The following is a 14,859-nucleotide window of genomic DNA, read 5'->3' on the forward strand; positions in this document are numbered from 1 at the left end:
GACGTTCATATTTTTTTTTGTTTTAATTGCAGCCATTGGGAAACGTATAAATAATAATAAAAACGAATATGCTTTAGATCACTCGACTGAAGTAAAACTTCTATAGCAATAGGCCTGAAGTGTGTGTCTTAGATATACTAAACGTAACTATGAGAGAAAGAGAGAAAAAAATGTGTGCTTGTACGTCTCTCTCGCTCCGTTCTCGTCACGCATTCACCAGCTTACTCCCCAAGTCAAGCGTGCCTAAAGAATTTTTACATCAATAATAATATCTTTACAATACAAATAATATTGCTTGTCATAATGAAGTCACTTCACCACTTCTGCCTATCGCAGTCCACTGCTGGACAAAGGCTTCCACAAGTTCGCGCCAAACATTATGGCGCGAATTCATGTGTTTTGCTTATTTTCACCACTCTGGACAGACGGGTTGGTGACCCTAGGGCTCGATTTGTCGCTCCGACCTGTGTATTTGAAAGCCAGCAGTAGGATGGTTATCCCGCCATCGGTTGGCTTTATAAGTTCCAAGGTGGTAGTGGAATTGTGTTATCCCATAGTCGCCTCTTACGACACCCACGGGAAGAGAGGGGGTGGTTATATTCTTTACTGCCGTAACCACACAGCAATGCAATGAAACGCACGTAATGAAGTAATGCTGAATATCTCTAATCTTTTTAGTAAGTATTTTATTGAGGTAGGGAACAACAGGAACAATCCTGCTTAAAATTAGGGACAACCCCTCTGGGGTAGCTTAACCTGAAGATCACAGCAAAGTATTATGGCTCTCCACTAGTGCTGTGTTTCTGTGTCACCATGGTTCAGATGCCTCTGGTATTGCAGGCGTCTATAGTCTATGGTAACCGATTACCATCAGGTGGGCCAAACGCTTGTTCGTCGACCTTCTCATATTAAAAAAAAAAAAATGGTGACATGTTAATTTTTTAACTATTAGTGTACACAACGTTTGAATAAAAAAATTATTTTGATTGTGACAAATAGTAGGAATTGAAAACCACTACTTCACGGGAGTTGGGTAATGAGTATTAATAATTGTAACAGTGATTCATCCTATAAGGTATGTTCTGAACTGTTCCATGGCGACATGCCAACGTACCACTGGTTAAAGAAAAATTAAAAACTGAAAAAATGTGATCACAAATCAAACCGGCGACCATCTGTTATCAGTATGCCATTTACAGTCACTCGGTTTATATGAAGACAAGTAACATAGTAATTTTAATAGCTATAAGTCCGCTCATAATACCACACGATCGGTAGCTATCTTTAAGTAACGTCTTTATCGAAATTTTTGGTGTAATATAAAAGTATAAATAATGAAATAAAATGAAAATATGTAATTACACAAAAAAGTAAGTATATTTCGTTACCTTACTCGTAATATAACAGTCACATCATTTATATCTCTTTTCATTTTAATGTCAAAAATAATAATAAAATAAATACTTAAACTTGACATAAATTATAAATCTAACACAATAACAATAATAAAAAAATAACAAAAAACATTACGTAATTACACAGTATGTGATGCTCCTACACCATTTTTAATAACCACCCGTTACCAAGACGCTTGTAACCCAAAATATTGAAAACTCAAAATAATCAACAATTAACATGGCAATGACTAACTGTTATGATAAAATTAAATTAAAAAGTTATATTTTTAAAAGACGTAATTTCCTTTAAATTGCAATGAGACTTAAGGAAGATTGTAATAAAAATCCTTAAGACATTTGGTACACAATAATGTTCTCTAAGGTAAGGACTTTAAGTACAGTATTTATCCAATACACTTAAATTTACGCATATATATTAAAAAAAACTAAACACTACACTTTCGTCTAAAAGTTTTCTTTAAGCAATTAATTTAATGAGTTTGTTATAAAAAACAATTTTTGGAACAATATCACAGAAATTTTTATAATTTACACCCTTTTATACATGCTCTGAAAATACCATAAAATTAAAATACACTGTCACTATCATTCCTAAACCCATAATTTCTTCTTCTATATTTAGTGTATGTGGTGTTCCAGAAGTTTATGATGTCTTCATCCCACATGGGTCCGGTGGTGAGTCGCTTGTCTATGATGAGCGCTATGGGATTCGATGCTCGACTCGGTCGCCAGCGCACCGGGATGAGGCTTGAGGTTTTTGGTGTCGGGTCACTGAAAAATAAGTACATTTATGTAAAATGGAAGATTACATATTACATAATTATTTGTAACGGGCTATATACTGCGAATATTTTTTACTTGTAACTAATTGTGTAAGCCTCTGCTTCCATTGACATTTTTTAACCGACTTCCAAAAAAGGAGGAGGTTCTCAATTCGACTGTATTTTTTTTTTTTTTTTTTTATGTATGTTACATCAGAACTTTTGACTGGGTGGAGCGATTTCGACAAATTTTCTTTTAATCGAAAGGTGGTGTGTGCCAATTGGTCCCATTTAAATTTATTTGAGATCTAACAACTACTTTTCGAGCTATATCTAATAATGCGTTTTTACTTGACGCTTTTTTCGTCGACCTGCGTTGTATTATACCGCATAACTTTCTACTGGATATACGGATTTTGATAATTCTTTTTTTGTTGGAAAGGAGATATCCTAAGTTTAGTACCATGATAAGAAAACCAGGATCTGATGATGGGATCCCAGAGAAATTGATGGAAATTCTTGAAAATCCGCAATAACTTTTTACTGGGTGTACCGATTTTGATAATTTTTTTTTTGTTGGAAAGAAGATATCCTTAGTTTAGTACCATGATAAGGAAACCAGGATCTGATGATGGGATCCCAGAGAAATCGAGGGAACTTCTTGAAAATCCGCAATAACTTTTTACTGGGTGTACCGATTTTAATAATTTTTAATTTAATCGAAAGCTGATGTTTGTCATGTGGTCACATATAAATTTTATTGAGATCTGATAACTACTTTTTGAGTAATCTTTGATAACGCGTCGTTACTTGACTATTTTTTCGTCGATCTACGTTGTATTACTCGTCAATGTAATTGAAGTCGGTTTTTTTTTCGTTTGCGAGCAAACACAATTATTCCAAAATAAGCATTTTTGATTAATTACTAAGACGATTTTGAACTTAGTGTAATAATATATTGGTCTTGCGTGCTTCAGAGAACACGAAGAACTGCTAATTCCAGTTGTTATAAAAACCACTTACAAAAATATCTTCTCTTGGTAAGTAAGAAATATCGGCCTTCTATATAAAAAAAGAGGGGGGGGGAGTGGGATTAGGGATAAGGTTTGGAACGCGTTTGCGATGCTTCTGGTGTTGCAGGTAAGCTACGGTAACGCTTACCATGTGAACCGAACGCTTGTTTGCCGACCTAGTTACATAAAAAAAAAAGAGTAAAATCCCACTGCTACATAGACCTGTTCCCAAATGTAGGAGAAGGATTTGATCTTAAATTCATTCATACAAAACTACTGTGAAAGTGAGAGAAGTAAAAGTTTTGTATTATTGAAGTTGCCAATGCTGAGATAGTGTTACCCAATACTGACTCAGCGAAACATTACTAATTCTGAAGTGGTCGATTCCAATTCAAATTCCGTTTGAACAGTTAAATGTTACGTAAAAAAATACAATAAGGTCAGTTAGACCATAAGTGAAAATTGACGCATCATTGTCTCAAATGAAACTTTTTGTTACATAAGTTGTTTGCAAAATACGCTTTTTTATTATTTTTAACCTTTTTGTTCAGTTTTTTTCACTTTATCACAATTGCGCTTAGGAGTCCCGCGGTAACATCATGTCTCACCACCATGGGTAGACTGGTAGAGATCTCTTACAGAGATAAGTTCGCCCTTGCCAACATCCTTTGTGAAAATGACTTGTAATTATGATTTTTTTAAAAGTGCAAAAAAGAATATATGTATAAGTATTTTGATTTAAAGTTGAAAATGTATAACATATCATTCGGATAATGTTCCTCGCTTTAAATGGTCCATCGGCTTCAATTATTGAGTCAGCTGGATTTTGTATGGGTGTAAACCAAGATCCTTTCGCAAAATTCGCCAAAACGTGGTCTGGGCGATGCCCAACTTTTGAGAACGCCGTGGAATTGACTGATTTGGATCATTTGCTACGGACGTTAAACGACAGCGATATTTTCGACACTTCGACCAACCCGTTGTCTCACTGGCACGACAATATCACAGTATAGGAGGGATATTATCGATAATTCTAGAATAATGACAAAGATGAGTGGGTGGGTGGTGGTTTATATCTGTATAAATATGACTAAATTTTTAAAAGCATTCCATTGCTGGACATAGGATTGAAGCTTAACCAAGCTGCTCCACTGCGGGTCGGCGGATATATTCACTCCTATGAGTAACGATCGCTATCAGATATTTATGATAACAATTGGGACCGACGGCTTAACGTGCTCTCCGAGGCACGACTACCGACTACTCGCACAGCTACACTAGTGCTGCTGTAAATTATACAATGATCGACAGTTATTTTTAAAGCGAAACTGTGGAATTTATTGTCGATACTTCGTTCGTTTATTACAAGGCGGTTAGGATATATGACGAGCCCTTCATTGTAGCTAAGATCATTTTATATTACCCGTGCGAAGTCGGTGCGAATCGCTAGCTAAATAAAGCCGTAATTTTACATAAATTTAATTTATCGGTTTTGGTACGCGTTCATTTGTTATATTTTATCTGTTCCCGCTTCTGAAAATAGAACGTTCCTAAACCGCGCTCAACTATGGCCGACCACATTTCGTGATTTCATATACAAATTAATTTTGCATTCATTCCGTCCAACGGCACGGCATAAATAAATTTGTCAATATAATAACTTGGACGTGAGTGGCGTGCTAATTGGGATTTTTCACTGTGATATTTATTTTAAACGGCGAGATTTGTTGATTTACGTTTTAATGGTATGGTTACATTATTTCAGGGGCTCTAAGGTGTTATTGTGAACTTGCTTTGCTTAGGTTGTATTTTTTAACATCTTTGTCATCACAAGATAAATAAAAAAAACCTTTTTTAGCTTTTAGACCTATAAAATACCCATAGATAGACATCTTTTGTTTTTTTTTGGATAATTATTACTGCAATCTTGGCACTATTGGAACTCGTTAATTTAAATGTTTGAATGAGAAAATTTTAAAATTCCAAAGTAAAAAAATGTCGACTACTGATTCTTTAGAAGGGTCTTGCTTAAGGAGATAAGTCTAGAAGCCTAAAATATGCACAGTAGGGAAAAATGTACAATGTGTGCAAATCTGGCTGGCTTTGCCATTTTGTTATTATCTTTGTATAGGTAAACATCGAAACAAGTGGAAATTGAACTTCTAACCGCCGCTAACGTAAACCTCAGCTATGACCACTGCACTAAACCTTTATCAAAGGCCACTTTCACCATTTGATTACCAAAATAATAAACTTATTTATAATGTCAAGGATTTAACAACAAGGCCACAATATTTATCTTCAATATATTATTACGTGAAGCAAAAACTTTGTACCCCTTTTTTACGTCAATCGCGACTGCAAAACAAGTATCAGATTTCGATTATAATTGTGTTTGCTGGCAAACGAAAAAAACTGACTTCAATTACATCGACAAGTAATATAACGTAGGTAGATGAAAAAATAGTCAAGTAAATACGCATTATCAAAGATTACTCCAAAAGTTGTTATCAGATCTCGATAAAATTAAAATGTGATCACATGATAAACATCGGCTTTCGATTAAATTAAAAATCATCAAAATCGGTACCCCAGTAAAAAGTTATGCGGATTTTCGAGGGTTTCCCTCGATTTCTCTGGGATCCCATCATCAGATCCTGGTTTTCTTTCATGGGTATCACACCTGGAATATCTCATTTCCAACAAAAAAAGAATTATCAAAATCGGTTCATAAACGACGAAGTTATCCCCGAACATACATAAAAAAAAAACAAAAAAAATATATACGGTCGAATTGAGTAACCTCCTCCTTTTTTTGAAGTCGGTTAAAAAGAAGAATCATCAAAATCGGTACACCCAGTGAAAAGTTATTCGGTATAATACAACATAGGTCAACAAGTAAGTACGCATTATCAGATACGTATATTTCGAAAAGTAGTTGTGAGATCAAAGTTAAATTTAGATATGACCACGTGACACGAACCACCTTTTGATTTAAAAAAATCATATAAATCTGTCTACCCAGTCAAAAGCTCTGAGGTAACCCGTATATGTAATTGCATTGATTACGTATATGTAATCTGTCTACCCAGTCAAAAGCTCTGAGGTAACACGTATATGTAATTGCACGATTAAAGATTCAAGGTCAGGGTCACCAACCTGTTTGTAGTCTCAGTTAATGCTTGTAATTATAAAATAAAAGAACAGGCTGGTACTTTATTTGTTATTAAGAATGTTATTTTTTGTCATGTGATATATTTTCAATATCGTCTCAAATGTGACAACGACTTTATTATTAAGTTTGATGTCAAGCAAATTGTTTTTAATTAAGAAAATTGATAAGAAAATGACAAGTATAGAGGTCGAGACTATGATGCTTTGAATTTATACATACTTATACATTTTTTTAACAACACATTTGTCCCTGTAAACAGGGCTTGTAGTGCAGGGGACTAAATGCATAGATCTAAACAGAAAAGTATTGGTTTCAAATCAGAACTGGTAATAAATTTGTTCTTATTTGGTCTATAGTTAAACATGATATAAAATAAAATAGTGTCGCAGAAGAAGTTTTAAAATAAATGTAATTAAATTAATTCCTTTTTCAGTTTTACCGAATGAGGTAATTTTGACCATAGTCAATCTTTTGTTCAGTCTTTTGACCTTGGAGCTGTGATAGTAAAGTATTGGTAAAATGTTAGAAGACTTATTATACTTACCTATATTTAGCGAAGTTTGTCCAGAGAGTCACCATACGCTTGACCATGTCCATTTCGAATAATCTAGTTGGTAACGGAAACGTGTGAGGTTTGAACAGATACAGGAGTTCATCTGCATGTGATGCTCCCGGTTTGAACATAAAACCGGATATGAACTTTGGCATATTTATGTACCCATTATACTTGAAGAGGTAATAGTAGATTGGCTTATCTGTCGTCTTGGCGTATAAGTTTGCTTCCAACGCAACTGGATACTTTATATGTAAGTCGGAAACTAAATCAACTAATCCCATTATCGAGTCATCTGTATCAGATGAGAAGTAATGGTCCAGGACGTTTCTGACTGTATCGTTTTTGGTCTCCTCGGATGGAAATACTAAATCTTTCTTGAATATTTCGTCGAGGTTCACTTCTTCTTCTACATTATTTATGCTGACCCCATGTGTCTTTCCAACAAAATATATACCTTCCTCACTATTGTAGCCAATTATTATGGGAATTTTTGTATAATTACCGGCCTTTATCAATTCACTAGGATATTCGGTTATGAGTGATTCCACACCTGGTATATTCTTTTCCACGCACGGTACAAACAGCGTTTCGGCTGTTATGTATTGCATTCTTGTTGTATATTTTATAGCAGATAGCAGTTCGTTGGCTGATTTGCTCGATAAAACTTTGTAAATTTTATGAGGATCGTCACCAGAATAACCGAATTCTTTAGCGAGGGTACTGGCGGTTTTGATTGGATCGTGCTGGATAGTCCAAGGAGCAACGGATGGGCCGCTCTGTAATATAGCTCTATGGAACAATCCTTCAGCTGCTTGTGATAGGAGTAAGAAAGAAATTGATGCGGACCCAGCACTTTCACCGAACAGTGTAACGCTGTTAGGATCACCTCCAAACGCAGCGATATTCTCTTTGATCCAACTCAAAGCAGCTATTTGATCTTTCAAGCCAGCGTTACCAGGTGCTTCTTTAATTCCCAGACATAAGAAGCCTTCGACACTTAGTCTGTAGTTGATGCCAACAAATATGACACCCTGTTCCACTATGAAATCTGGGCCGTAGAGGAATGCGGACCCAGTTCCCTCTATGAAACAACCACCGTGAATAAAAACCATCACCGGAAGCGCCTTTCCTGGAGCCACTGCAGCTGGTGTATATACATTCAACTTAAGGCAATCCTCTTCGCCTGTAATGATAGGGCCGATCATTTTCTGAGGACATCGAATATTCTCGTTGATTGCTTCGAAGATGCCGTCCCATTTCGACGGCGGTAGTGGCGCCTGGAATTGAGAAGCAATTATTTAAATTATTTATTTTTATATTGTGTAATGAATTTAACAAAAAATTTAACACAAAACGGTATATTCTTTTGTTTTATATATTATTATATACATTTATAATTTAATACTTTAAGTGCACATAGTGGTCCGAAAATACACAAAGTATATATTCAAGTACAAATAGCCAGAACAAAGTAAGCATCTCTATGCTAGCACAAATATTTGCCATGAATGAGTACCGAACCTGTGACTTAGCAGTCACGGAAGTGGCCGATTACTTCGTCGAAGAAAAAAAAAAATAACACATAATTTTATATTACGTTATATTCCGCAAAAAAGAAAAGTTTTTCCACAAATAAAAAAAAAAATTACTAACAATAATCTCTTGGCAAAGAGTTCCTTTTTCTCGTACTATTAAAGATTATAACAATCATTTTTCAATATCATATCAAAAATCGACCGTTCCAGCGGGGATCGAATGTTGATTTTTGATTTGATATTAATAAATGTTTAGAATTCCTTAATGTGTTGGTAACACAAAAATAAAATCATACGAATTATAATCATTATTCAAGCAGTAATCCACAATACACCTACTCAATTATTGTAAACCTTATTATTATAATGAAAACGTTTTTTATTTTTAACTTGTATTTTTCATCATACAATTTTAACACATTTATGAAGATTATAAAATTTAATTTAGATAAAGATGTGAATTTAAAGTCTTAATTGACGCTGACTATAAAACAATACAATGGTGGATACAAATTAGTTTCTAAAATTGAAAATATTGCATATACACGTATAATTCATATAACGTAATACATTTGTTTGTTTCAATAGCTCTAGCGTTCTTCTAGATACATAAATATGAATTTCCGAAATGTATATTTGTCAGGGTAACTAATAAATTTAACTAATCATTTCTGAATAAACTTTGTACCGCAATAACTTTGTAACATTAGGACGTCTGACACTCCGTGACCAGTCCTCCCGTGACCATGGTTGCTGTTAAGTATCGGAAAAGTCGGGCATATAAAAAAAAAAAAAAAAAAAACTAATGAACCGCGATAAAATCTGAAAAAGTTGTTTCATTATAATTTGTACCGCAATTTTCATGAGTATATTTATTACTTTTAATTTTCTTTTGTAGATTACCGTTGCCTGATAATAAACTCAGAAAAAAAATTCGTGTTTGCGGCAGTCATTCTAAAGTTCTATTTATTAAATTGTATTCAAAAATATAAACATATAAATGACCCTTAACAAATTACAATTTAAATAACCTTAGTATAATTCTCTTGTAAATATTAAATAATGTAGAATAATGTTCTAGACCAGTTTTTCAAGGAAATAAGTTGTCCGAAGAGCGGATTATAAAAAATGGATTGCGTCAGTACTTTTTTGTAGTCATTTAAATTTAACACGATCATCAAGATAAGTAATCACGTGTTATTAAAAAAAATCTAAATAGCCCAGTAAATAGAAGAAATGGGTATTTTTATTTCAGCTTGTAACATCCCCCTGCTGGCAGAGGCTCTTTCTCCAGGCAGGAGAAGGATGGGAGCTTAATTCACCACGCACCAGGCTAGCAGCACAGGTTAGCGGATACTATGAGTGACGATCGCTAACAGGTTTCTATGATATAAATGATGATATGATGATGATGATATCCGCGACCGATAGCTTAACGTGCTCTCCAAGGCACGGTGGGGAGACCCACAAGGACAGACAACCAGGCCGGAAATAAATCTTTATACAAATCCTCAAAACCCGAGCGGGAATAGAACCTAACCGCTGGTGTTGAGGCGCCTATACGACACACGCACTAATACAGCGCGGTAGTCCGTATAGGTATTTGGCCAAAAGTTATTGGTTCATTGGGCTAGCATTGAATTTTTAAGGGAAATATTTTTAAATAAAGACATAAGGTCACGTTTAGAGGTAATAAAAAACGTCGAAAGAAACCTTGTGAGACATTCTTAGTCATGTATATCTGTTACTCATATGGTGTAGAGTTGAGGTTCAAATAGACTTAATAGGTCAAAATTAAATTAAAATGATTTATTTTTCATTTATGGATTGACCCTTAAAGATACCCAGATTGGAAACAAATTATTTGTACATATTATACAAAGCTACCCAAGCGGGAATCAAATTCGCAACCGCATGTTTTAGGCGACTACACGTTCTAAACCAGAGCGGCTGTCAACATTATAGTATCCACACTATTAATTAGCATTATTAAAGGTCAAAGAACACTGTGTTTGTTTATGCAGACCTTGAGAAAAATTTTTCTAGAAAAATATAACTTAATTGGAATAACATTACATATACATATAAAAACAAGCTGACCCCGCAAACGTTGTTTTGCCATATATGTTATTAATCCCCTTAACCCCGTATAACTTGAAGTATGAAAAAATAGACGTTGGCCGATTATCAGACCTGCCCAATATGCACACAAAATTTCATAAAAATCGGTCCAGCCGTTTCGGAGGAGTATATTAACTAACATTGTGATACGAGAATTTTATTTATAAGAATACTTGTATATATACTTGAATTATGTATTGACTCGTAGTTCTCTTTTGTTTATAAAGTTGTCTATTGGCTATTACCGGTTAATTTCCATAGGTATCACATTAATTAGTTCGATAAAAGAATAATTATAAGAATGATTTATAAAATAAACTATCTCGAATCATTAAAAATATGTTTAAATCAGTTTTACACTTGATTTAAAATGTACCTTAAATCGATTCCTCCTCGTGACAGTAGCGTACGGTATGCCAAAATATTCGTAGATCCTTCCATCGTCGCTGACTCGTCCCCTGATGAGACCACTCTGTACTTTTACCACTGGAGTTGGTTCCCTGACGAAGTTCGCCAATATTAGCGAGAACAGCACCACATACTTCATACTACACTTCTAAAGCACAAAACATTTACAAAATATATAAATATTTCACGGATCTGACTTGTACACAACAGTCTAGAATCGACGAACATTTGGTCTGTACAGGCGTTCGTCGTGTTTCAAATACGCGATACTAATCATCGTAAAATTATTAAATGTACGTATGTTTCATGTACGCGTGCGATATGACAGAGCAACGAGCTACGAATTGAAGTTAATTTACGAAGGAGACCATTCCTGCGACTGAGTCACGTCCAAATTGTTAAGCAATGTGTTGACTGATTTTAGACGCGAATAAAGGCCATTCTTTCTATAATATCGTTTTATAATGGTTAAAGATGCAGAATTTCTATTTAAAATTCGAATTATTAAACTTCTTGTTCAAAAGTTTAATTGGTTAAAAAGTCGAGTTGCTAAGAGTGGTCAAAGATTATTTTTGTTTATTTTGATGGAAATTAATATGCTTATTTTTTAACCGACTTCCAAAAAAGGAGGAGGTTCTCAATTCGACTGTATTTTTTTTAAATGTATGTTACATCAGAACTTTTGACCGTGTGGACCGATTTCGACAATTTTTTTTAATCGAAAGGTGGTGTGTGTCAATTGGTCCCATTTAAATTTATTTGAGATCTAACAACTACTTCTGTACAACTGTGCTGTGTGGCTACGGCACTAAAGAATTTAGCCACCCCCTCTCTTCCCGTGGGTGTCGTAAGAGGCGACTAAGGGATAACAAGGTTCCACAACCACCTTGGAACTTAAGAAGCCGACCGATGGTGGGATAACCATCCAACTGCTGGCTTTGAAATACACAGGCCGAAGACGAGCAGCAGCGTCTTCGGTGCGATAAAGCCAGTACTGCGGTCACCAACCCGCCTGCCCAGCGTGGTGACTATGGGCAAAACACATGAGTTCACGTTATTTTTGGCGTCAACTTGTGGAGGCCTATGTCCAGCAGTGGACTGTATAGGCTGTAATGATGATGATGATGATGAACTACTTCTCGAGTTATATCTAATAATGCGTTTTTACTTGACGCTTTTTTCGTCGACCTACGTTGTATTATACAGCATAACTTTCTACTGGATGTACCGATTTGGATAATTCTTTTTTTCTTGGAAAGGAGATATCCCTAGTTTATTACCATGATAAGGAAACCAGGATCTGATGATGGGATCTCAGAGAAATCGAGGGAAACTCTTGAAAATCCGCAATAACTTTTTACTGGATGTACCGATTTTGATAATTCTTTTTTTGTTGGAAAGAAAATATCCCTAGTTTAGTACCATGATAAGGAAACTAGGATTTAATGATGGGATCCCAGAGAAATCGAGAGAAACTCTTGAAAATTCGCAATAACTTTTTACTGGGTGTACCGATTTTAATAATTTTTAGTTTAATCGAAAGCTGATGTTTGTCATGTGGTCACATATAATTTTTATTGAGAGCTGATAACTACTTTTTGAGTAATCTTTGATAACGCGTAGTTACTTGACTATTTTTTCGTCGATCTACGTTCTATTACTCGTCGATGTAATTGAAGTCGGTTTTTTTTCGTTTTCGAGCAAACACAATTATTACAAACAGTCATTCAAACGGCGCTTGTCGCGATTTTAATTTTGAGTTTGTCGATATTTCGACCACATGGTCACGTGATGACGGTCACAGTAAGACAATTTGAATGAAAGTATATAGTGACCGCGAAAATATAATTCTTATATTTCTCGAAACCATCACCTTGTAGTAGAGGCCTGTAGTAAAAGTTATGTAAGTCATTGAACAGATTACTAAACAAGTAATTACGGAAAAAACTCACAATGGTCACGTCACGTCATTACCACAAGTCACGACCTTGAATTCGTCAATATATGCACATATTTTTGTCAATAGGGGTGTTAGGCAACGTATAATTGACATTGAGGTCCGTACTCACTGATGAAATTTAATAACCTTTTTTTGTATTTTGAAATATCTATAACTAGACGAAAGACGCCTGATCATATTTATTGTTACTTGCGTTATAGTGTGAAGTTATATAGCCTATATCATTTCTTAATCAAAAGGTTTCTTTAATATTAGGTATATATATAACAAGTAGAAATCTTACTAAGTTCTGTTCATCCTAGTGTGTTTTTAGGTATGCACCTAAAGCCACCCAGCTTGTCACAAATTGTTGTTTAGTTTTTTTTTTTGGAACGAAGTTATCACGGAACACGATAATACTGTTTGAATCTGTACTAAACAATTCCATAGTTTTGTTGTGTCAATTTGACTAAAGCTATATATATCCTGTATGAATTATAGCAAAACTTTTTGGAACGATGTTCCTTATAGGTCGTTGTGGAGGGGTACCCCACGACACCACGTTTTTTTTTACTTTTCTGAGTTTAACCCTAAATTTATTTATACTTACACGGACAAGTAACAATCCTTCGAATTATTTTTGCTAGTATATATGTAGATATGTGTATTGTATAAAAATATATGTATGGTTATACAATCACAATATATTATCACCAAGAGTTAATGAGATACTATGTGCCCGATATTATGTGCGGATGTAGCTTTAACATGCTTATCAGTTAACCTTTATAATTGATGTACATATATTTGTGTGCTATTTATTATTCATAAATGTCGATGTTAAATTCTATACACTGGCAGTTTACAGCGTTACATTTATTGTTCAGTAAATGAACTATACTTTTAAAAATACTTGAATTTCTCTATCCAATCTGATCCGTAAATACCCCCAATATTATTTTATAGCTATTTCAAGTATTTGGAGGTCTCAATGAAGCTGGACAACAGACTGACTCTGGTGCTAATATTGCAAATCTTTTTGCCCTCCGCTTCTCATTATGTGTATTATAAGTGTTTCTATGTAATCGCATAAGTGTCACAGCACTGGTTTGTGGCTATTGCGTTAGCGGTTGCGGGTTCGATCCCCGCACATGACAAACATTTGTATTAGCCAAACTGATGTTTGCGGTGATCAGGATGTTTGTGCAGTCCTTGTAGGTCTCCCCACCGTGCCTCGGAGAGTCGGAGAGCACGTTAAGTCGTCGGTCCCAGTTGTTATCATGGACACCTGATAGCGATCGTTACTCATAGTAGGGAATATATCCGCCAACCCGCATTGAAGCAGCATGGCGGATTAATATCTGATCCTACATGAGGAAAGAGGCCTATGCCCATCAGTGGGATATTACAGTTAAAGCGTACCGGGGAATCAACTCAACTTTAAAACTAAAAACTACAGCTAAGTAATATTTTTTTCAAGCAGTTCCGTGTTCTGGTGTTGTTCGAGTCCACAGTCTATGGTAACCGCATATATTTATAGTATTATTTGGAAGATAATTTAGATTATTGAATAAACGTATTTTACCTATTCATCATTATAAGTTTTCGCGTACGTATAAAATAGTATTTGTTCATAGAATCCCTCCACACGTGAGTTGAGAAAGGCAGTGTTGACCAACAGACCGACCTCCACGTACGGATATCCATTAGTTACGTTAACATTAGTTTTTGCGACCACGTTGTAACGATTGTGATACACATTTCTACACACTACAAGGTTTTGTTATGTGTGATATGTGCGCTGTTTCAATTACTCCCAGGAAGTGTCATACTAATGTTAATGACTTACCTTAAGTAGGTATTTGGCGCAGTTTGTGGCGACCCTACTTTATGCTCCGGGGGGGGGGGGGGGGGGTGTAATTTGTATATTAAA

At 35.1% G+C, this 14,859-nt stretch overlaps 1 protein-coding gene across 1 annotated transcript; it reads right to left on the reverse strand.

Annotated features, from left to right (window-relative positions):
* Positions 1 to 1,355: 1,355 nt before the first annotated feature.
* On the reverse strand, positions 1,356 to 11,126 carry LOC123661612 (esterase FE4-like). The gene is made up of 3 exons (XM_045596570.1): positions 10,956 to 11,126; positions 6,912 to 8,200; positions 1,356 to 2,189 (listed from the first exon to the last, which is right to left on the reverse strand). Exons 1-3 carry the CDS (start codon positions 11,124 to 11,126, stop codon positions 1,985 to 1,987), a joined length of 1,665 nt encoding a protein of 554 aa, XP_045452526.1. The 3' UTR covers positions 1,356 to 1,984.
* Positions 11,127 to 14,859: the final 3,733 nt, after the last annotated feature.

Source organism: Melitaea cinxia, chromosome 17, assembly GCF_905220565.1.
Source record: "Melitaea cinxia chromosome 17, ilMelCinx1.1, whole genome shotgun sequence".
In the NCBI taxonomy this organism is placed as follows: Eukaryota; Metazoa; Arthropoda; class Insecta; order Lepidoptera; family Nymphalidae; genus Melitaea; species Melitaea cinxia.

Excerpts from the sequence above, each read along its gene's own strand:
- LOC123661612 (XM_045596570.1), bottom strand. The coding sequence starts at position 11,126 with ATGAAGTATGTGGTGCTGTTCTCGCTAATATTGGCGAACTTCGTCAGG. Across the intron at positions 8,201-10,955 it reads CGAGGAGGAATCGATTTAAG|GCGCCACTACCGCCGTCGAA; the intron begins GTACATTTTAAA and ends TCTCAATTCCAG. Across the intron at positions 2,190-6,911 it reads ACAAACTTCGCTAAATATAG|TGACCCGACACCAAAAACCT; the intron begins GTAAGTATAATA and ends CTTATTTTTCAG.